The sequence below is a fragment of the Callospermophilus lateralis genome, chromosome 18 (assembly GCF_048772815.1).
Source record: "Callospermophilus lateralis isolate mCalLat2 chromosome 18, mCalLat2.hap1, whole genome shotgun sequence".
Taxonomy (NCBI): domain Eukaryota; kingdom Metazoa; phylum Chordata; class Mammalia; order Rodentia; family Sciuridae; genus Callospermophilus; species Callospermophilus lateralis.
This window is the reverse complement of record NC_135322.1, coordinates 8,738,912-8,762,675: the sequence shown is the minus strand read 5'-3', so window position 1 is coordinate 8,762,675 and position 23,764 is coordinate 8,738,912. Positions and strand designations below refer to the sequence as shown.

The following is a 23,764-nucleotide window of genomic DNA, read 5'->3' as shown; positions in this document are numbered from 1 at the left end:
CGAACCCAGGCCGCACGTGTGCCAGGCGAGCGTGCTACCGCTTGAGCCACATCCCCAGCCCCACGATTCCTACTTTTTAAAAATGATAGCCTACACCTGTAATCCCAGCAGCTCAGGAGGCTGAGGCAGGAGGATCAGGAGTTCAAAGCCAGCCTCAGCAACTGAGACCTGTCTCCAAAGAAAATACAAAATAGGGCTGGGGATGTGCCTCAGTGGTCGAGTGCCCCTGAGTTGGGTTCCCCGTACCCCACCACCCAAATGTTGTGTTGGGTGTTATAATTGTACTCAGCTGGGGGTCCATTCTAACGTGTTTGGACCTGTATACACGGGATCCAGCACCCCCCTTCCCTTCCCTTCCCTTCCCCCTGGGATCCCTCCTGAATCCCACTCCTTTGCTCTACTCCTTTCCCTCCCATTCCCACGATATTCCTTTTTTAAAAATTCCTGTTTGTTCTCTTTAGCTTTTGCATATGAAGGACAATCCCCATCCGTGACTCCTGGCCTGGCTCTTTCTCTGGGTGCTGTCCTTCTGTTCACCCGCACATGCCATCCTTTCTCTCTTCTTAAGGCTGAGTAAAACTCCACTGTTCCCGTGTAGATAGGAGGTGACCCCCAGAAGAGTGTGTGTGACGCAGTGCGAGAGTGTCCAGCCTTTGCCTGACCGAGCGTCCATCCTCTGGTGGGATTTCCTCTCTCCTCTTCCTTGCCCTCTGCCATGATGTCTGCCTCCCCTCTGGCCCAGAGGAACAGAATCAGCCATCTATGGCCCGAGACTTCTGAAACTGCGAACCTCAAATACACTCCCCCCCCATAATTTTGTCAGGATCTCGTTTTCTTTCCCACTCATCTGCTGACAGACTCCCGGGCTGTTCCCAACTGACTGTTGGGCGTGGAGCTCTGTAGTGCATGGGACAAACGCCAAGGAGTGGGCTCCCTGGGTGGTTGGGTTCCTAGTGTTTTGAGGAATCTCCTTAGCACCAGGTACTCTGCGGGGTGCCAGCCCTCATTTCTCAACACTGGGATCCTGGGTGTAGTCAGTGTTCAGCCTTAACTCCTGACAGACCCCTAGATGAGACGACTGCTCACACACAACACACCTTCGAGACCAGCATGACCCCTCAGACCCCAGCCTTCAGTGTGGACACCTAGGACACGAGAATGATCTTGTAAGGGAAAAGCCATCGCTGTTTAACAGCAGAAAACATATTTGACAGCAATGTAAGATTTCTAGTTTTCTGTAGCCTTCTGTACATTTGTAATATCACAAAGAGTTTTTAAAAACCCGAGTGTGCTAGGAGGTGAACAGGGAACCTGGTACCTTTGAACCAGCAGGCGGTTAAAGAAGCAAAGATCTGTGAAAGCAAAATGAAAGAGAACACCCAAAGAAAAAGAAATGGAGGTGACCTTGGTGGCCAGGGACATTTTCAAGGGGAAGCGCGGCAGCCACAACGAGGGTCTGGGTCTAGAGGGTTTTAGCAGAGTCAGGTCTTTGGGAGGAGGTAGCTGCTCTTGGTGGGCTCTGGGTGGGCAGGGGGATGTGGGCTGAGTCATAGCAGGAGATTTTTTAGCTGCAGCAGGAGGGAGTCCTTGAGCACCCAGAGGAAGGATGATAGATACGGGACATTGTGAGGGTCAGAGTCCCCAGTTTCCTTTTTCCCTGGAGGGGCTGTAAGTTTCCACCTCTTCTTTGATAACTTGAGCCATAGGATTTATGCCAGGAACCCCCATGAGGTACAGGAGCAGGGACAGGAGATCAGGCAGGGAACCAGGTGAGATCCGGAAGTTTCGGACATTATTCCCAGGGGAACAGCCCCTCAGGAAAACCTTTCATCTTCTCCTCGTACAGCTTATCAAAGGCTTCGGCTTGGGCCACTGTGAAGTGATTCTTCCAGTCCCCACAGGAGCCTGGCAAACACGAAGCAGAGACTCAGATGAGAGCTACCCACAGGTCTGACCCCAGCACAGCTCCCTGATGTGTCTTGCCATCACCTGGGAGTGACAGACATATTGTATATACTCAATAAATAATTACTGAAGGGATTTATGGAAAAACAAGGAGTATACTAGCAATAAGGCCATTTTACAGGTGAGAAAAGAAAGTCCTGGGTGGGCTGCCCAGCAGGAAAGCGATGGACGCAGAAACTCCGTCCCCATGTTGATGGGGAAGTCATGAGCACAGCATTAGTTTACGTATCCCATAAGTTAATTTTGAAATGATAAGGCAACATGTTAGTGAAATTAGTGTGACCTTCAGACTCCTACTAGTCTACTAATTGATATAGATTATGTAAATACAAATAGCATAACTCAACTCAATGAATATGAATGACAGAGCAGAGGTCTGGTATGTACCTGGTATCCTGTGGATGTTGCTCTCCTGTGCATCATTAGCTTCATGGTTACAATAGTTCTTTTTTGTTTTTTTAGAGGTCAATGGACTTTATTTTATTTATTCAATGCGGTGCTGAGAATGGAACCCAGTGCCTCCCACGTGCTAGGCAAGCGCTCTACCACGAGCCCCAGCTCCAGCCTTAGGAGAGTTTCTGTGGATTTTCTCTGCTCATGTGTAGCCCAGAACATGACTGGCTACTGGTGATCCAGAAAGAGGTCTTCCTTCCTAGAATTTTGGTAAATTTAGTATGTATGGCTTCCCACCCGGAAACGTCAGGCCCCGGGGACGTCACCACAAGGTGATTGCTGGGCGTGGCTCCACCCTGGCTTGTACCTGTGAACGCTTTGCCACCACAGACCTCGTGAGGAAACAGGGTGAAGGAAAGTTCCAAGCCACACGTGCTGCACTCCGCGGCGCTTATCTCAGGGCTGCACACAGAACCTTCCAGGAAAGCTCTGATCCAGGAGGGAAGTTGGACGTCAGCGGGGGAAGCCCCTGGACCCAGGGCGCCTGCTGGTCCTGGAGCAGGGTGAGGAGTGGGCTGCTGGGGTCGGCTGCTGGGGTCTGCTCACTGGCGGTTGGACGACTCCGCGGGTTACTTTTCCTTTGTCTCACTGCTGGTCAGTCAGAGGAGAACCCGTATCTCTCCTCCTGTGCCCCACGTGTCTGACCAATGCTAATTTGAAATCCTGCGTATCCTGCAGGTATCAACTTCTGTTTTTCCTCAATCCTCAGCGGTCAGAAGTCTTACTCCAAATTCTTGGGCGAGGGCTGCCATACCCACACCACCGACGGGGTGGCCGGCAGGGTGGGGTGCCCCTCAAGGAGTGGAGGCTGGAAGTCTGGAGGAAGGTTCTGGAAGCTTCCTTCTGAGGGTTTCTGGGAGGATCCGTTCCAGGCCTTTCTTCTTGCTGGGGAGATGGTCGTCTTCTTCCTGGGTCTTCAGATTGACCTCCTTCCATGTCTCTGTCCAAATGTCCTCTCCTGGAGGCACGAGTCACAGTGGCCCGTGGCCCGTGTAATGGCCTCCTTTTGACCCAGACACCTGGGAAAGGCCCTGTCTCCAGAGGCAACCGCGTTCTGAGGTCCTGGGGGCCGGAGCCGCCGCTGACTGTGATGTGACAATGGTGTGATGTTTCAGGAAAGCCACCGAGCTCAGGGTCTCTCTATCGTGTTTACTCTTCTGTGTTAACGACTTGATGATTTTGATATTCTGACCAAGGGACGTTTGGGTGTCATAATGCGGTGGGTAAAGTGTCTCTACCCATGTTGGTGACTGCACTTTAACTTAAAAAGTCAGCATATGCTTTTATTAATATGTCTTTCTGTTGATTTAGCAAAAATCGTTGTAAAGTGCCTATTCTGTGACGTGTAATAACCAGAGACAGGAATGTGCAGAAGTATCCAATAATACAGTGGTTCCAGGGCTGATAGTAATAACTAGAGGTAATAATAACCACGATCGACTGGGGAAAATACAACAGCCGAGGTGTGGAAGTGCCACCAAAGCCAGACGGTGGCGACCTTGGCCGCTGGGAGGCACCCTGGGTGGAGCCTGCAGGCTGTGGATCTGGTGGGAGGATGGGCCATGGGGCAGGCTCTGAGGGCCACACGGGTCCCTGCGGCTCTGGTCTCCCTCTCTGTCCACCCAGACCACCAGGAGTGGAGCAGCCCCCAGCCCCAAACAAACCCTTCCTCCTGGAAAGTCGTCTCAGGTCCTTGGTGTCCCATGCCAAGCTGACTAATGGGACAATGGTGGCTCCTGTCTACCAGGGTATCAGCACCAGGGGAGATTCTCAGGGGCTGGGCTTGGGATTGTGTAGGTGTGGGAGGTCCGGGAGGGCAGCAGCTCTCTCTGCTGTCACAGTGGCCCGCCCAGGCAGGACCAGCTCCAATGCCGCCTGCCCCTCCCAGGCCCTCTCAGCTTCCCCCAAGCACCTGGGCGCCAGGAGTCAGGGTTGGTGGCGCAGTCCCCTCTCGTGAGTGCACAGGGCCTCCAGTCCTCCCGCCTTCCCAGGTCAGAGCCCTTCCTTTTACCTTTTCTTGTAACTAAGAAACCGGTGTTCATGTGCTCCTCAGGGAGGACAGCAAAGTTGGACATCTTGTTTTCCTTCATGACTTGGAAGGAGCTGTTCTTGAGGACGGAGTCCAGTTCTTCTGGATTCAACTGCTTCCCCAGGAAGTGACAGATCCTCTCTATGGTGCTTCTTGGGTTCTAAGAGGAAAAAACCCCGTGTGAGGATGGGAAAGAGCGAGATAAAAGCGAGAAGAACAGGTGGGGGCGGTAGAAAGAGGAGACAGAGAAGCAGGAAGAAAGAGAGGACCATGACCTGGAAGTGAGCAAGGACCAGGTGGAGTGGGTCAGCCTGAGGTCCCAGAGTCTCTGGAGGCTGAGGCCAGAGGATCACAGGTTGGAGGCCAGCCACACCTTGATAAAATCCTATGCAACTCAGTGAGATCCTGTCTCAAAATAAATGTAAAAAAGGGCTTGGGATGTGGCTCAGGGGTTAAGTGCCACTGGGTTCAATCCCCAGTACCCCGCACCCCCACCAAAAAAATCCTTCAAAAAACAGAAGTTAGGGCTGGGGTTGTGGCTCAGAGGTGGAGCGCTCGCCTATCATCCATGAGGCACTGGGTTCGATCCTCAGCACCACATAAAGTAAAATAAAGACATTGTGTCCACCTATAACTAAAAATAAGAAATATTATAAAAGAAAAACAGACGTGAGAAAGGATTGAGTTGGATATAAGAAGAAAAAAAAAAAGGAAAGAGGCCAAGAAGAGCGGGCATGAGGGACGTGTAGGAGGTGAGGTGAGGACAGACGTGGGTCTTCCTTTTTTTTTTTTTTTTAAATTTTTTAATTTTGACATCTCCAAGACAGGGCCTGGGGTTTCTTCTCTATTTTTAGCAGTTTTATTGGAACACAGCTTTGTACATTTATGTGTTCATTGTGCAACTGGGGACTGAACCAGGGGTGGTTTCCCAGGGGCTGCATCCCATTTATATTTTTATTTATTTTTTTCAACTTTGAGACAGGGTCTTGCCAAGTTGCTGAGGCTGGCCTTGTACTTGTGGTCCTCCTGCCTTGGCCTCCGAGTCACTGGGATCACAGGTGTGCACAACGACACCCAGCTTGAGGAAAGGGATTTTTATAACAAGAAATGATGTGCTTGGGATGGAAGACCTTCTTCTCAGGACTACCGTGCTTTTATTATCATTTTTACTCCATGGGCCCCAGTTACCATCTAACAAGAAGGTGTGTGGCTGTGGCAGTGACTCACAAGTTCTCTCTGAGTTGGGGGAGAAGTGCAGGGGGGCGCAGGCTTGTTCTGGAGCTGGGGCCGAGGCCTCTGAGCTCCGCCAAGGCTACCTGGCCCAGGAGGGCCCTGCAGCAGGCCCTGTGGCAGGCGGGGGTGTCTCAGGGGAGGGAAACACCTGTGTCTCTGCCTCCTCTTTTGTCTGTTTTCACTCAAGGTCAAGTTCGTTTCCAATGGTCCAGTCGCTATTAGGGTTGCATTTTTTCATACTTTCTTTAAAAATTCCAAAAAATCAGAAAATTTTGAAATTTCTAATTCATATTAATCCCATTCATAATTAATTGACTCCCACAGAGCAACTGCCCGTATCTACCATGTCCCTACGACGTGCCACGACCAGACCCAGGGCCCCGGCATGTCTACGCCTCAGACTAGGTCACCAGTCCGTGTGGGTGCCTTCAACTTCCTATTGGCTGTTTGGAAAGGCCTGAGCCCTTGTTGCCTCTCGTTGTCCCCTGGGCTGCGGAACAGCAGGCTCTGGTTCTGCTCTCCAAGGAGCCCCAGTCCCTGTTTCCAGTTTTGAGCACCCGTGGTACCTTTGGCACGTCTAGTTCTGGGCGTGTCCAATGCTTATTACACTGAGCCCTGACTCTGTCCTGTCTCAGGCAGCAGAGATGACGGACAGTTGGACAGATGGACACACCTCGGGGAGGAAACCGTTCCCACCCACCCCTCTCAGCACTAGGTCCTCAGCAGCATTGTACCTCGTGCTCCCAGGAAAACCTGGACCCCATGGGGTGCAGGCCAGGCCCAGGAGGACCCTGTGGATGGTGCAAGAGGAAGTGAACTGGAAGACGTGGGGAGGGAGCCGGAGCTTGGGGAGGGTCAAGCAGAGCAGGACGATGGAGGCCCAGGGCTCATCTCACTCTTTGTGACCCCTGAGAGGCTCTGCTTTGACAGGGAGCGTGGAGGGGAGAAACTGAGGACCAGGGACGTCAGGGGCAGCGAGGATGTTGGGGCGCGGGCAGGCGCTGGCCATAACGGGGCTCACCTTCTGCAGACCCTCATAACTCAGCAGCAGGACGTTCTCCCTGTGTCTCACGGACATCCAGCCACGAATGTGCTCAAACCATGATCCATAGGGCACTGCGGGGCGGGCGCGGGGGTGCAGGTCACACACTCCAGGAGAACAGAGAAGCTACACTCTTCCCCACCCCCCCAGCCCCTGCCAGGCTGGTTAGGATACAGCTGACAGATGACACGCCTATGTACTTACAGCGTCCAGGGGTTCCTCTTCTCACCATGGTCACCACTCCCTCTGCGTCTACCTTCCTCAGTGGCTCTGACAAAGAGTAGCCTCAGGGAGGTCTCTAACAGTGGGATTAGCTCTCGGGTCTCCACTGGCCTACACACATACACACACACACACGCACGCATGAACATACATGCAAGCACACACAGGCACACATGCATACACACGCACAAACACACATGCATGCCCACACTCACATGCACACACACGCACATGCACACACACGCACATGCACACAGACATGCACAGGCACACACGCACATGCACACATAGGCACACATGCACAGGCACACACAGGCACACACGCACATGCACACACACATGCATGCACACACAGGTGCACACATATGCACACATATGTATGAACACGCATGTATGCACACATGCACATGCACACATGCACATGCACACACATGCCTGTATACACACACACGCATGCACACAGTGAAATGTTGGGATCCAGATGAGTGGCCTAGTCTTCACCTTGCACGCCCATGGCTGGTCATTGCTGGTGGCTAGGCAGCCTCGTGGCTTGTGCCACGGGAAGGACCATGCACAAGAGGGGAAGCCACCTCTCCTCCAGGACCAGAGAGAGCTTGGAGGGCAGCTCTCTCCAGGAATATCCTGATTCCTCCTGAGGGCAGGGCCTCTCCTACTGTCACCTCTGACAGGTTCCTGCCCCTCCCAGTGTTGTCACCCTGGTGCTAAGCTCATGACACATGGCCACTGGGGGACATTTCAGCCATATCCAAACCATAGCGTTCTGCCCTGGGCCCCAAGGCATGCCTGTCCTCCCCACAGGCCTGAAGTCCTGACTGTCCAGCACGCTCAAGAGTTCAAGTTCAAGGCTTCATCTAATACTCAGGCCAACGTCTTTCAGGGGTGAATTCCATTTCCCTGCTTCTGGCGTCCCTGGCTTGCTTCCTGTGGCTCCTGTGGTGACAGAGGTCACAGATGACAGGAGCAGACCCCTGGGGCCTCTCTCAGCAGTGGAGGTGGGGTCTGGAATTTGGTGGCCTCAGAAAAGAAGCTTTTTCAGGGCCACAGAGCATCTCTCCTTCTTCTGGTGGCACCCGGAGGAAGGAACAGTGTCAGCCTGCCCCAGAGGCCACCAAATTGGGAATCGAGTGGGCAAATCTGCATAAATATGGGGTAGACGCTTCAGTGGTTTCACTATGTTTACTTTGAGCTCCTGGTTGGTGCTATGTTCTGAATATGGATTGATGCCCCAAAGTCAGACAGGAGTCTAATCCTGGAAGTTGAACTCAGGGTATTAAGAGGGACAAGTGCAGCTGGCCGTGTACAAGGCGTGACCTTGGGAAGTGATCTGGTTAGGTCACTAGAGTCAATGGTCGTGATGGATCCCTGTGGCTTTTCAACACCCCCTTCTTCATTTTTATGGCACTGGGGATTGAACCCAGGGTCACTCTACCACTGAGCTTCACCCCAGTCCTTTAAATTGAGACAGGGTCTGGCTAAGTTGCTGAGGCTGGCCTCTAACTGGGGATCCTCCTGCCTCGTCCTCCCAAGTAGCTGGGATTACAGACATGCACCACAGTACCCAGCCTCTTATGGCTTTGTAAGGAGGGGAGGAGAGAGCACACAGAGATACAGGAGCACTCTCCTCAGGATGAGAGGCAGCCCAGGGGCCCCTCACCAGTGCCTGTGCCATGCTCTTGGGTTATTGTACTTCTGGAACTGTGAGCCCACATAAACCCTTTTCATTTTAAAGTAGTCTGCCTTGGGGATTTTGATACAGTCATGAAAAGCTGACTAATACAACTGGATAAGCAAGAAAGAGGCCTGTGCAGGAGTTCAAGGGAGATGGGGGCAAGGGTGGGGTTGTAGGTGATGGCGTCATCACCCACCACCACTGATTCCATTTTGTAAGATTCCTGGGGGCCTCTGAAGCACAATCCAGACTTTTCTAGACACCAATGGCAGGATCAAATACAGCACTAGTGAGGGGGGCTCCCTGCTCAGCCCTGGTGTCCATCATGTGGCTTCACTGCCCCCTTCCTCTGAAGGGGAGGCTGGGCGAGGCAGAAAGGAGGCCTGAAGCCTTCAGCTGGGGGCCACGCTGCTCAGACAGCACTTTATGCTGAGGACGGGATGGAGGTGTAAGGAGAAGGTCAAGTGCGCAGTGTGTGGCAGGTGACTGCAGTGTGGCATGCAGGTGAAGCCCAGCGGGGAGGCCACCAGGATCCAGGTGAGGAGCAGAGTGTGGCTGTGGAAGGGATGGCTAGTGGACACTGTTATTTAACAAGGGCGACGAGACACCTGCCATGGGACAAGATCCGTCCCAGTACCTGGGGACCAACCATGAGCCCTGGAGGTGCTGGCCTTGTAGTGTGAGGCTCAGGGATAAGGAACTAAATAGGTGCCTGTTGGTGACAAGGACCAAGGAAGCGAGCAAATAGATACAAGAGTGGAGCTAGGGTGGATGCTGCCTTAATAGGAAGGAAAGATCCCCTGTTGGTGACAACACAGGGCTCCATCGAGGTTCTGGGACTTGGTTACGAGTTAGATAAGGGAAGGTGGCCAGGGGCATGAGGCAGGGGTGGCCAAGAGAGGACACTGTGTGGTCAGGGTGGAGCTGGGCTTCAGAGAAGGCTGGTTCTGCTGCCTGATCAGGAAGAATGGGAGGCGGGGAGTTCGGGGTGTGGGGAAGATGTGCTCAGGGGTGGACACAGGGCTTCGGTGCCTGTTCCGCCCCCTGGTGGACACATGGACTTCGGTGCCTGTGGCGCCCCCTGGTGGACACACTGGCTTAGGTGCCTGTGGAGCTCCTGGTGGACACAGGGGCTTCGGTGCCTGTGGTGCTCCCTAGGGAGCTGTCTTGGGGCTGCGGAAGCTTGCGAGGCCCTCACAGTGGGGATGTGGGCTTTTCACACAGCGTGGAGAGAAACTGCAAAACTGAAAGTTCCAAACCTCTGCTCCCAGAGAGCACAGAGCTCCCAAAGCCACTCAGACTTTTTTTCTTGGTACCAGGGATTGAACCTGGGGCGCCTAATCACTGGGCCACACCCCCAGCCCCGGTTTAATATTTTAAAATTCGGAGACAGTTCTCACCAAGTTAGCCTCACCGAGTTGCTTAGGGCCTGCGTTGGTGAGGCTGGCCTTGAACTTGCGATCCTCCTGCCTCAGCCTCCTGAGCCACTGCGATCACAGGTGTGTGCTACTTCTCCCGGATTACTCAGAAAATTGTGAAGCCGAAAGGAAAAGAGGAGAAAGGGAGCTTTGAAAAGAAACGACTTTTCCAAAGAATGGTGGAAGGTCAGGATTTCATTTTTCAGAAAGACAAGGACAAGCTGACTTTCAGAAAGTCCCAAATCAGGGAGAGCTGAGACAAGAGCGTGAGCAGAGGGTCAGTGCCTGGAACTCAGCGAGGAGGACAGCCAGGAGGTTCCCCACGGGCAGCGGGAGGGCTGGGCTGTGCTGGCGGGCAGCAGAGCAGGAACCTGGGCAGGTCTGGTTTCGGGGGTGATGGGCGGTGCATCTACAGGAGGCGAGATACAGGGCCATGGGTTGGGGCCAAGTGAGGTCTGAATGCGGACCTGTGCACCCCAGCTTCTGTGTGTGGAGGACACTCACCATTTCCTTGGATGAACTGTTCAAAGAACTGTTCCAGTGAGTCTGGATTCTTAGCAAAGTTTGTCCTGCTCCAGAAAAAATAGCCAGACACAAGAGCATCTCTGGGATTTCTGATGATATAAATCACCTGAAATGGAAACACGAGAGAATGAACAGTTAATACCGTCATCTCCACCTTTTTTGATCTTTACCTTTATTTATTTATTTGGGTACCAGGGATTGAACTCAGGGGTGCTTAACCATGGAGCCACATCCCCAGCACCCCCCTGTTTGGTTTTTATTTAGAGACAGGGTCTCACTGAGTTGATTAGTTGGTGGAGGCGATCCCCCACTCACTGTCTTGACAGGGTCACAGTGAGGATGGATGCTGGCAAAGCCACACTGGTTGGTGGGTAACCGAAACCATGAGACCCTTTTTTATGTAATTGGGACTTTGCATTTTCATGCTTATGTTTCTCACAGGAGGCATGAGTATGTTAAATGCCAAACAAATTAAATTTCAGATGGCTAGAACAGAACAGGTAGCTCATGCCTTGGAGGCCGTTCTACCCACCCCTCAGCATATCAAGGACAAAGTAAAAGGCTATTCTTCTATCTTAGTACATTGTGGACAAACCTAATAACGGACAACAATCATCCTCTGAAAAACAAATTCTTTGAGAACTAGTGCACCTTGACTGAGAAACAAACTCTTTGAGAACTAGTGTACCTTGACTGAGAAACAAAGAAACTCTTCCAGAAAGCAGCTCAACCAGTTTTATGAGAATAAATTTAGGAATCAATTAAAATAGGTTTATAAGACACAGTTTTAAAATAATGTTAGAAATATTATTTTATTTAGATTCTTAAGTTTAGAAATTCTTAAGTCTTTAGTTGTATAGGTTTCTGATATGTTTTAAGGATGATTCATAAACTTTAGGATATTTTAAATATAAGATTTAAAGGGACTTTTTTAGATGGGAATTTTAGATTAAAAATAAAGTACAAGTGTACTTTAGGTTAATGATTGGCTAGGAGACTTAGAGTCAGGTTACGTAGTTTGGCATTAGTTAATAAGGAAATAACATATCTTGGAAAAAATAGTAAATCTTGGGAAAATCTGAAGGATGTAAATTGGTGACATGTTTTATTGATGATTCTGTACTCTGATGATTGTATGGCTGGGGGTCATATCCTGGAAGAATGTAGATCGGTGTGCTCTCAATCATGGTTAAGGAAATGTCATGTCTTGGCAAAGTTTTAAATTATATAATCAATGACGTATTGTGAATCTATAATGATGAGAAAAATTGTAATAAAAAGGGGACCCAGAGAAAGCTGCTTTAGCTCTCTCTCTGGAGATTGCTCAAACGGAACGACTCCTGTCTCATCATTTCGCCGACGCCACTCCTCCTTCAGGACTCCCTGGACCCCGCTGGGGCTGGACCCCGGCAATTAGTGTCTCACTAAGTTGCTGAGGTGGGCTTTGAACTGGCGATCCTCCTACCTCAGCCTCCTGAGCTGCTGGGGTTACAGGTGTGTGCTAACATGCCCAGATTTTACCTTTAATCTTGAGCTTTAATTTGCATTAAATGTCTCCTAAATATGAATGAAATATTTGTGTGTGTGACTGGAAATTTAACACAGCGGTGTGCTGAGTGAAGCTACCTGCCATTTTTATTTTTATTTTGAGACAGGGTCTCCCTAGATTGCAGAGGCCGCCTTAAGCCTGCAGTCTTCCTGCCTCCATCCTGGGTTGCTGGGCTCACCAGTGTGTGCTCCCGTGCCTGGATGATTGGATGATCTCAGTGACCACAGTCATTAAAGGGACATGCAGGTTAAGGTTCCTAGGAAATATCACAGTGGCCAGATGGACAAAGGCAAGAGGAACCCCTGGTACGTTCCTTCTCACCATGAGAAGTCTGTGTGCTTTAAGGATCGCCAACGGGGTGATGGATAAGTCATGGCATATTTATAGACACATACAATATATAGTCGTTTCCCACCCACGACACACATTCCATTGGGCGAATGAATCCAGATACCTAGGAGCTCACAGCCTGAGTCCATGTGCGGGAATAAAGAACATCCAGAACTAGTCCACACCTGGGCGCGGTGTGCAGTCCCGCAGTCCCTGTGGCTTGGGGGCTTTAGGTAGGAAGATCACAAGTTTGAAGCCAGTCCCACCAATGTAGCGTGGCCTGAAGCAACTTAGCAAGACCCTGTCTCAAAATAAAAAATAAAAAGGGCTGTGGATGTGGCTCAGTGGTTAAGTGCCCTTGGGTTCAATCTCTGGCAGAAAAACACAGCAAAACAAAACTAATTTACAGATGTAACTAAGCATGGTATTTGCTTTTGTGGGTGGACACTGACTGAGTGGGCACAAGGGAACTTTCTGGAATGGTAGAACTTTCTGGAACAACTCTCATCTGGAAGATGGTTACTTGCTGCAACAGTAGACTTTCTGGAACAGTAGAAGTATTCTCATCAGGAAGATAGTAACCCAGTTGTGTACGTATCATCCAGACAATTATTTTTGTAGATGGACATGGTGCCTGTATTTTTATGTGGTGCTGAGGATGGAACCCAGAGCCTCACATGTTAGGCAAGTGCTCTACCACTGAGTCCCAGCCCCAGACCTGAGATAGTGTTTGAGATTCACACACACACACACACACACACCCACACACACACACACACACACCACACACACACTCGGGCAGGATCACTTGGAGTTTGAATATCAGAATTTTACTTTTGGTTTTGCACCAACTCTCCTGTGCATTCTTCAAGGCCTCCGTTTCCCAGCCAGTGATTTATTTGCCAGACTCACATAGACACCTGCAGATAGTTGTAAGGGGACAAATTCATTGTTGTTGCACCCACATGACATTTCCAAGAGAGGAGATGATGATGAGGATGATTTTCATGCTGGGGATTTCCCTCAAGAGCACTGAGCCACATCCCCTTCCTTTTAATTTTTTTATTTTGAGATAAGTTCTCACTGAGTTGCTTAGGGCCTTGCTAGATCACTGAGGCTGGCCTTGAATTTGTGATCCTCCTGCCTCAGCCTCCCAAGCCGCTGAGATTACAGCTGAGAGTCACTGTGCCCGGCCAACAGAGGAGATTCTGAGGTGATGTTTCCAGATGTAGTTTAAGTATAGAAATTTAAAAAAAAAATCATACACAAATGAATACCTTCCAGCAAACTGTTTCCAAAAAACAGCACACGGTGGGTGGGACCCTGGCTCTCCCTGGTCCTTCTGATCAGCTCTAAGCCCCAGGGAGGCTCACGCGGCTGGTGGACTGAGGCCCCTGCTCTGTGCAGCAGGTGGCCATCCTTAGAGAGAGTGGCCAGGCCTCCAGAGCCACTGGGCTCCCGCAGCTGATATGACCAGCTGACTTCACTAAGAGGCAGGAGACTTACTATTCATCTTTTAGGGCAGCAAAAGCGGGGCAATCTAGAATATAATGCAGCTGTAAATGTAAGGTTGTACTTAAAATGTCATATTCTAAGATTCTGTTTTTGTCCTTTTACAGCAAGCATTCTTTTTTTTTTTTTGGTACCAGGGATTGAACCCAGAGGGACTTAACCCTGAGCCACATCCCCAGTCCTTTTTTACATTTGATTTAGACACAGGGTCTGGCTGAGTTGCTTAGGCCCTCACTAAGTTGCTGAAGCTGGCTTTGAACTCTTGATCCTCCTGCCTCAGCTTCCTGAGCTCTGGAGTTACTGATGTGAGCCACTGCACCTGGCTCCACCTTAACTCAGGCTCCAATAACCTGTGGGCCGTCCAGTCCTGGTCCTCAAGCATGGTTCTAGGTGTGGCAACATGGGCCTCACCGGATGCCCACGGGTCCCAGTCCCCCTCTTCCTGCCCAATGAGAAGGCACCCCCAGCAGGATCTCTGGGGCTTTGGGGGCAGGTTAAAGTCTAAGAGGCATTTGTTAAGCATTTCTACAGCGTCAGGCACTGACCTTGCCCTTGGAAGTGAAGAAGGACTTGGGGAAGAGGTGGAAAGGAAGGTGGGAGGTGAAGAAGCGCGGGCCCTCCGAGTCTCTGTCTAACTGCTCCGCGTCCTTTAGCTCTATCCAGGGGGAGCGCTTCCAGAAGGGCACTGATTGAACCCACTTGGGGTCCCCGCGCGAGTGAATCAGGCAGAGAATTTCAATCAACCATTGGGTTCCTGGATAAAGAGGGAAAAGTGACGTTCACTCCTTTCAGGGTGACCTTTGAAGTAAAAATTATGGTAAAATAGATGAGCTTTCTGTGATAACCATTTAACATTTTTATTTATTGACTTACTTTTTGCAGTATTAGGAATTTCACCCCGAGACGCTATACCTCGGAGCCCCATTCCCAGCCCTCTTTATTTATTTACTTTGAGACAGGTTCTTGTTGGGTTTGGTGGTGCATGCCTGTAATCCCAGCAGCTCAGGAGGCTGAGGCAGAAGGATGGCAAGTTTAAGGCCAGCCTTAGTGAATCAGAGAATCCCTAAGCAACTTAGCAAGATCCTATCTCAAAATATCCTGGGGATGTAGCTCAGTGGTAAAGTTCCCCTGGGTTCAATCCCCAGTATCTAAACAAAACAAGAAACAAACAACCCCCACATCAAAAAAAAAAAAAAAAAAAAAAGCAAACAAAACAAGACAAAGACCCTCCCCTCCCCCCCTCAAAAAACAAAACAAAACAAAACAAAAACCCTGGAGATAGATTCTCACTAAGTTGCCTGGGACTTGTGATCCTCCTGCCTCAGCCTCCTGAGTGGCTGGAATTCCAGGCATGTGCCGCTGCGCCTGGCTCATGACCACTTTAAAGCATGTGCTCCATAGTGTTGTCCATTCCCAAAGTTGCTCAGTCAAGGTCCTGAGCATTCTCATCTTGGAAAACGGAAACTCTGCTCATGAAGCAGCAGCTCCCCCACCTCTTCTCTTGCCCCTGTACCACCATCCTGTTCTCTGTTGCCATGGACTTGACTACACTAGGTAGTTTGCATTTTATGACGTTCGTCCTTCTGTGCTGAACTTATTTCATTTAGCACGATGCCCTCAAGACTCACCTCCTGGAACACACGTCAGAATTTTCTTCCTTTCCAAGGCTGACAACTAAAATCTTCCATGTGTTACTCAACCACATTTTGTTTGGGCTCTTTTCTGAGATCCTTTTAATATGTTCCCACTGCCCTTGACTTTTCAACCCGAACCCCTTCCAAGGCCATTGGCCTCAATGCTCGCCCAGTTTGCAATTCTCCTGCCCCCAGTCCCCTCCCACAGATGTGTAATGCGTGTCCTTTCAGTCCCTTGAATTTTCCAGGCCCCTTGCCGATTCCCAGCTGTTGTCCGTGCTGACTCCCCTACTCTGCAATACCCACCATGTGACTCCATTCAGACTTTCATCTCTATTGAGCGGATATTTCCGTATTATGTGCTCATAGTAATACGAGCTGGGAAGTCACTGGTGTAGGACACTGCCCTTGCTTCCTTGCACCTCAAGACTCCCAGAACATAGAGATTTCCCAGGGAAATGTAGGGTACCCTCCCCCACCCCCTTCTCCAAACCACCACACAAATGCCTGAATCTGCTTAGGCTTCACTGCTACATTGGCTTTCAATACCTTTGATGATCTCTGCCGAGCACCTATGGCACTCTGTCCTGGTCTGAATGGACGTGGCCTGGGCACTACGCCTTTCTCTCCAAAGCAGGGCTCACTGGCGTGGAGAGCGCGGGCTGTCCCTCTGCTGAGTGGGTGAGGAAGGCCACCCTGGCCTTTCTCATGGGCGGTTCCTGTCCTGTTTCCTTACCTGATTTGGGGTAAGACACGATTACTGTGTCTTCATCCTTCATCACAAACTTCTCACGTGCTGTTCTTAAATTTTCAGTTTGGTAACAATTCGGGAAACGGATCCCTTCGAACCACACACCGTCCTCTGACATGCTGACAGACTGCGCGTGGCGTTAGGTTCCAGCTGTAGAGGTGGTGGCAGATGGCGGCAGATGGAATTCAGTCTTAAAGTCAAAGAATCATTAACTTTCCCTACTTTGCAGTGGAATTAATTGGCTGATAAGGAGAAATAAACATTGTGATCTGTGGACCAGAGGTTCCTCGTGTTGAGCAATTGTGAACCCAGCTCAAGGGCACCTGGGGCCATCTGCCGGTGAGTGCTTGGCAGGAAGTGGTCATGCAAAAAATACACACAGGAAACAAATATTTAGAAAAAGATTTATATTTCAGAATGTTTTTGGATGTCTTGAAAAATCAGAGTACAGGAAGTTTCCAAATTCAGGTTTCAGTCAGATTTTGCTTAGTTTTTCTTCGTTTTTCCTCGCTCCAGAATCTGAGTGGAGGACTCCGAGGGCTAATGGTTTCAGTGTCTACACTAGACACCAAAGGGCGCTAGGCCCCGAGCGTGCCGTCTACTGACTTTAGGAATATTTCAAGAAATATCTGCTCTCCTCTGCTCCCTGGCTGTTGTGAACGGAGCAGGGCTCCCTGCCCCAAGCCCTTACCCCAGGATGTTCTGCTTCCCTTGGGCCCATAGCAGTGGACTCAGCCCACCACGGACTGAACCCCTGGAGCAGTGAACAAGAATAAACTTTTATCCCTCTAAGCTGTTCTTGTCATGTATTTTGCTCACAGCGTCAAAAAACTAACACGTGGGGCTGGGGTTGTGGCTCAGCGGTCTAGCACATGTGAGGCCCTGCGAAATAAGGTATTGTGTCCACCTACAGCTAAAAAAAAAAAAAAACCTAACACGTGCCAATGATCTGTTTTATAAATGGCGGCAGCATGCTCAGGACCAATCTAGTTCTTCAGTTTAGAGGGAGCAACACGGGGCCGTAGAGTGGTCAAGGGTCGTACTCAGCCATGCGCTGATCTCTGCCAAGTGGCAGACCTGGGACTGGAACCCAGAGAGGATCACTCCAGAGATGGCTGACAGTGTGCGGAATGGGGGTCAGCAAAAGGTGTCCTCCTCCTGACCTCTGAAACCTCCCAATGGGATCTCATTTGGGAAAGAGTCTTTGCAGATGTCATCAAGTTAAACACCTTGAGAGAAGACGGTGATGGATTCCCTGGTGTCCCTAAATCCAATGACAAATGTCTTTGTGAGGGACAGAAGAGAAGACACACGGACGAAGAAGTCCTTGTGAAGATGCAGCCAAAGCCCGAGGGGACGCAGGCATGTTAAGGAATTTCTGAAGCCACTGGGCCGTGGGAGAGTCCAGGACAGATTCTGCTCTAGAGCATCCACCCTGGAGCACCTGACACCTTGATTCTGGACAGTGGAGGGGGCGGGGTAAGTACCTGTTGTTTGAAGTCCCTGGGTTTGAGGTCATTGGTTATGGCAGCAACAGGAAGCTAATGCGGTACTCTTAGATTCCAATGGTACGTGGCTTCCTCCAGAGCTGCGAGTGTCCCCCTTAGTTATTGTCCACCACTTCCGCTGTGCAAAGCTGAAGTTGTCACCACTGCTCAGAATCCTATTTCCCTGGGGAATCTCTAGGTTCTGGGGGTCCTAAGGTGCAAGGAAGCAAGAGCAGTCTCCTAACGACACTGACTTCCCATAGAACTCAGAGCTCTCTTCTTTTCTATTTAAAACCCTCACCATATGTAGAAAAACCAACATGAACAATGTCGCATGTGAAAGGACTCTGATGGCCTTTCTATTCTCTTTCACACCACTAAACTATATAATGTCAAACAAATAAACTATATAACCTCTGCACAGACAAAATGGATCTGCAGAATTTGCACAGATTGTTATGCTCAAATTTGGGACCCCCAAAAGACCACCAGAGACCAAGATCGATGTAAGCAGCAAAGAGGTGTTTATTACGAGCTAGCTCGGTCCTCCGCATGCACACACAGCAACTGGTGACACTGAGAGGCCCCGAGCCCAGGGTTTTGCAGCAGTTTTATACACTCTTTGGGGAAGGCAGGGATCTCCACATACATCATAGCATCTCTTAGCAAATCATCACACACCGCAGGAAAATCAAATGACAACTCTAAAACATGATTAGCACATTCATTGACAGGAACAAGTTGGGTAAGGGTGATTGGTTACTACAAGAGGGGGATTCATTTGAACTGATTGGTTTAAGCCAAGGGGGTGTTCATGCTGAACTACATGGTTTCCCAACACCATAAACCACTGGGAGGGTCATCTGGCATCCCAGGTATTTCCAGGTCTCATGCTGATTGGTGGCTGCTAGGGGGATGCTATGGGTCCCCACCTAGCCTGAGTCAGGGATACCTGGCGCAGCAGATCTCTCCTGTTATTTGTAGATAAAGAACTCAGCAGGGTGGGAATGTGCCTAGGAGTGCTCTGTGGGTCTTTCCAAGGACAAAGGTCATGTCCCTTCCTTGGACAGGCTTTGCTCTGAGGTAGAGGCGGGTTTTTCAAGATCTGCACAATTTTCCTTATCCAGGAACCTGCAGAATTTACCTAAGTTCCTCTTGGAGAGAAGGTGGTGTTCATCAGAGCAGGGCAGGGAGGCAGAGGAGGCCTGAGGTTGTCCTTGCCCCAGGGAAGCAGTGATGCTCCATTTAATGGCACTGCCCAGTGGTGTCACATCTCCGCTTTGAATACAATGCTCAGGAACCTGAGAAACTGAACAAAATTGAGCTGCAGTTCCCACTGGGTTGACCTTAGTCACATGCATAAGGCTTTCATCAGGAGACCAAGTTCAGCAGATTTTTGAGAATCCAGCCTACTTTTTGTTTCTTCTATCCTAACTCACTTCCACTTCTAGGAAATATCTCCAAAGTAAAACCAAAAGCAATCATATTACTCCTATGCTCACAAAAGCATCTTTTCTTTCATTGGGGATTAAACCCAGGGGCACTTAATAACTGGACACATCCCCAGAGCCCCCTCCTTTTTTAAAATTTGATTTAGAGACAGGGTCTCATGGAGTTGCTTCACTAAGTTGCTGAGGCTGGTTTCAAACCTGCGATCCTCCTGCTCCAGCGTCCCAAACCTCTGGGATTTCAGGTGTGCGCCACCATACTGGGTTCATAGCAGCATTATGCATAAGACCAAAGGGTAGGGAAACCCCTGTGTTCATCCAGAGATGGATGGGGGTTCTGGCGTGGCTCAGTGGTAGAGCTCTTTCCTGGCAGGTCCAGGGCCCTGGGCTCCATCCCCAGCGCCAACAAAAAAATGCTGGGGGAGGGTGTGGAATAGACTTGACATGGGCTGCCCTGCCCAGTGGCTCAGGCCTGTAATCCCAACAGCTCTGGAGGCTGAGGCAAGAGGATTTTGGAGTTCAAAGGCAGCCTCAGCAAAAGGGAGGCACTAAGCAACTCAGTGAGACCCCGTCTCTAAATAAAACACAAACTAGGGCTGGGGATGGGCTCAGTGGGCGAGTGCCCCTGGGTTCAATCCCCAGTACCAAAAAGAGAGAGAAAAAAACCCCCGAAGTCACCTAACTGCTGGGAAGAAGGCGCAGGCATCACTTCTGCACACAGAACTTTGGTGATGTCAACCAAGAATAAAATCAGAGAAGTCTAAAAGAATGGAAATTGCATTCCCTGGGGGCAAATTGGGATTGCAGTCTGGGAAACACAGAAGCTGCCCTGATGGCCCAGCAGCATTTTTACCCGACCTGCACCTGGCTTGTCTTTGAGGTAGGCTGCCTGGGCCAGGAGTCCCTCTTCAGGTGTGCAGTCTGAAGCCAGTCCTATCTGTGCCTGGCCAGTGACCCCAGGTGACCTCCAACCTCATTAAAATAAAATGCAGATATTCCTCCCCTTTATTGCTTTCCCTCCCCTTTGGCTACATCCTGCCCCCCTTCCCAGGGGGAGGGCTGATGACATGTTCATCTCCCACTCTCTTCTTAGCCAGAAAGAAACACCCTTTCACTCATCAATCAGTGCAGGATCTTGCCCTTGGCGCTGAAAGAGAACCCAGCACCCCCTGCCCCCCAGTCACCCAAGGCTGTCTCCGAAGGGTCCTGGGGACCCTGCAGAGAGCTAGGCCCAGGGGGGTTCTTGGCAGGGAAGGTAGAACAGAATCTCAGCACACACCAGGCAAAGGCAGAGAGGGAGGTTTATCTGGGAAGTTCAGGTTCATTCAGGGGAGGACGGGGGCAATCTCAAGAGGGTGGCCTTTGGATAAGACAAGGAATGGGCTCTCAGGGGAGAAGGCGGGCCACCTCCAGGGGAAGGGGGCAGCCTGTGGTGTGGGTGTTCATATTTGCAGAGGCCAGTGCCAGGGGCTGGACCCAGGTGGAGGCGGGGTGGGGCTGCACAATTTTACACTGGTTTCCCTGAGTTTCACCTGCCCTCAGGTTCCAGGGGGAGGAAAGGGCTGGTCACTCAGGAGCTATAATGGCTCCTGGGTGCTTCCTGCATTTCAATGACTTTGGGGTGTTTCCTTTAAGATGCAGCAGCTCTCTGGGTATCCCAAATCCCTGTCTCATTGGGGCTCAAAATCAGAGACTGAAGCTGTTTGACAGCAATGCAGGGGGCTCTGGGGTTCAAGTTGCAGGCCAAGCTCAGCAATTTAGCAAGGCCCTAAGCAATTTAGAGAGATCCTGTCTCAAAAAAAAAAAAAAAAAAAATAGGAAGGGCTGAGGATGTGGCTCAGTGGTAAAGCACCCCTGGGTTCAGGGCCCTGTAGCAAAAGAAAAAAAAGGGTTAGTTGCTTCCTTCTGGCAACATTTCTGCCAACTTGGTTCTTACCTGTTTTGCTCCAGCAGATTCCAGCCAGAGGACCTCCCCCTATCCACTGGCATCTGGAAATGGGGCCATGAGGAAGGATTTGAAGGAATGCCTCCCCCACCAGTTATTCCAAATGGTCTCTGACTCTCTGTGTTGCCCAGGGCCAGTCCTTGTCCCATGTCAATCCAATAACGAGGACAGTTTGGAGAAGAAGGGAAAAGAAGGTTTATTGCTTTGGGAGCAAAGAAACACAGGGGACACTCCTGTCCTAGAGGCTGGGATTCTGCCCATCCACAGGAACAGGGGCTTTTGAAGAGGTGACTCAAAGGCTCCATCCCAGGGGCTCCCTGTTGGAGCTGGGACTCACCTGTCAATGTGAGAGAGAGGCATTTCTGAGACCTTTCCCCAAAGTCTGCATTACTGGGTTCCTGTGGTGGGTGTGTGCTCAGGGAGAGATAAATGAGCCTCTGATGGAGAAGAAAGGTGATCCTGTTTCCCTGAGATTAGGGAGGGGAGAGATTAGGGAGGAGTGAGATTAGGGAGGAGCAGGTGGAGGAGAAGAGACTGAAACAAACCATTTCAAAAAAACACTTGCCAGGGCAGAGCTGGCTTTGAGCTCACAGTCCTCCAGCCTCAACCTCCCAAGTTCCAGAGATTACAGGCATGCCGCTGCACCTGGCCACAGTGTCCATCTTTGAGGGCCAGGACATTGTTTTCATGGGCACCACTTTGTTCCCAGCAGGTACCTGAAGTGTGGAAAGGGGTGAGGTGAGGAACAGTGGCAGTTTCTGTGCTGGGACAGAAGTGGGGACTCCAGCAGCTAGGCAGACCCTCTACCTGGGTGGTGTCTCCAGCCTTGCGTGGGGCGTATCCCAGGCAGGACACTGAGCAGCAGTATTAGGTAAGGAGACAGATGTCCCAAGAATCTGTAAAGGTTTCATGTCGTTCTGAACTTGGCTGCGTTATTGTGAGGTCCCTGGTCTGTGACCCCCTCATCAGTCCCCTTCATCCGAGGCCAGGAGGGAGGAGGTGTGCCGGCATGGTGATGAAGCCAGCCTAATTTCCTCCTAGATTGGGAGCCACCTCGTCACAAAAGTTAATTTCTCTTTTACTATAAATTACTGTGATTTCTAAACTTGCTTGTAATGCCTGCCCGTGCCTGGAACTCACCATGCCTGGCTTCCCCTGACCAGATAACACCCCCTCTGAAACCTCAGCAGTGCCTCATAAATTCTGATATTGGATCCCAATTCACTCCCTACTGCCTGCCTTTGGGTTATGCTTGTCAAAGTCCTGTTCTCTGTAAGTTCTCAAGACACCCCGTTTGCGACTTGTAGTGCTATAAAGCTGTGCTCCTAGAGAGCTGGGGGGCTGTTCTCTCACCCACAGGTTTCTGGAGAGACAGTCCCGGCTGGTTGGAATTACAAGCTTGCTTTAATTTATTTTCAATTGGAGTTGGGGGTCTTTCCGTGGTGGTTTAAGGATGGCTGGATCAAACCCAGGGGGCCCTTCAGAACCCTGAAGCCCTCTTACTCCACCCCCAGGAGACCTGGGCAGCCCTCCCTGGGCGCACCCCTGAGCCTCCAGCCCCAGGGCGGAGCAGCCCAAGCCAAGGTCACAGCCTAGGCCTGCAGCCTGCAACTTGGAGAGTGGAGTGTGTCCTTGGGGGACCTGGGAGGAGGCTGGGGGCTCCCCGGGCTGGAGGAGCAGTGACTGGAGTGGGCTCAGGTAGGTGGGTGGTGGACCAATTCCCTGGCCCTAAAGAGATGGGGCTCCAGCCCGGGCAGGAAGGAGGACACCCGGGAAGTGGCTGGTGAGCGGCTGAGGCTGTGTGGGTGGGTCCTGTGGTTCCTGCACAGCAAGCCTCAGCTCCTGGGGGGAAGTTGGAATCCAGCAGGGAAACCCCTCCCAGGGTGGGCCCAGGGGGCGGGGAGGTGGGCTGGGCCAGCCTGCAGGTGGGCTATTTAAGCCCGGGGTCTTGAGGATTTGGTCCCACTCCTCTGAACTGGGCCTCGGCTGCCATGGGTAACGTCGCTGTTATGGATGAGATGGAAAGAGTGGTTGCTGCCATGAACGACATCGTTGTCAAGGATGAGATGAAAAGAATGAGCTATACACTGGGTGAGCTAGTTGGGGGCCGCGCGGGCCTGTGCTTGGAGGGGTGTCACAGGAGAAGGGCTGTCTCTGAAGGGGGGTTCAAGGGGGAGTTCCTGGAGTAGGGGGCTCTGTTTGGGATGAGTGTTTTTCATGGCAAAAAACTCCAACATGCGCCATTCAAAGCACAGGCTTCCTAAATGAAGGCTCATTATGTGAGGAACCTTCAGGGAGTCTGAGACAGACTCTAATTACCTTCAAACCAGCTTCACCTAGCTCCAGCCTCCAGCTACCTATTAGAGTAGCAAGGTTTATTAAAGATGAGAGAGAGAGAGAGAACATATGTATGCCAGGGAGTGGACTTTTATTGGGGAACAAAACTCTGAGGAAAATTCCATCCAATGAAGATTAAGGGGGGCAGTGTCCCAAGGTCAGGGGCGAGGATTGGGTCTTTGGGGTACAAGTCC

The 23,764-nt window shown here is 50.8% G+C and overlaps 1 protein-coding gene across 2 annotated transcripts; it reads right to left on the bottom strand.

Moving 5' to 3' along the window:
- Nucleotides 1–1,792: 1,792 nt before the first annotated feature.
- LOC143383789 (sulfotransferase 2A1-like) lies at nt 1,793–16,471 on the bottom strand. Of its 2 annotated transcripts, XM_076838714.1 has the most exons (6): nt 16,339–16,471; nt 14,514–14,722; nt 10,557–10,683; nt 6,702–6,796; nt 4,430–4,607; nt 1,793–1,905 (listed from the first exon to the last, which is right to left on the bottom strand). In XM_076838714.1, exons 1-6 carry the CDS (start codon nt 16,469–16,471, stop codon nt 1,793–1,795), a joined length of 855 nt encoding a protein of 284 aa, XP_076694829.1. The 2 variants fall into 2 exon arrangements, with proteins under 2 accessions (XP_076694829.1, XP_076694830.1); XM_076838715.1 differs by lacking the exons at nt 4,430–4,607; nt 6,702–6,796.
- Between the last annotated feature and the right edge of the window lie 7,293 nt (nt 16,472–23,764).

Excerpts from the sequence above, each read along its gene's own strand:
- LOC143383789 (XM_076838714.1), bottom strand. The coding sequence starts at position 16,471 with ATGTCAGAGGACGGTGTGTGGTTCGAAGGGATCCGTTTCCCGAATTGT. Across the intron at positions 6,797-10,556 it reads ACAGTTCATCCAAGGAAATG|TGCCCTATGGATCATGGTTT; the intron begins GTGAGTGTCCTC and ends CCCGCCCCGCAG. Across the intron at positions 4,608-6,701 it reads GTTATGAGGGTCTGCAGAAG|AACCCAAGAAGCACCATAGA; the intron begins GTGAGCCCCGTT and ends TTTTCCTCTTAG.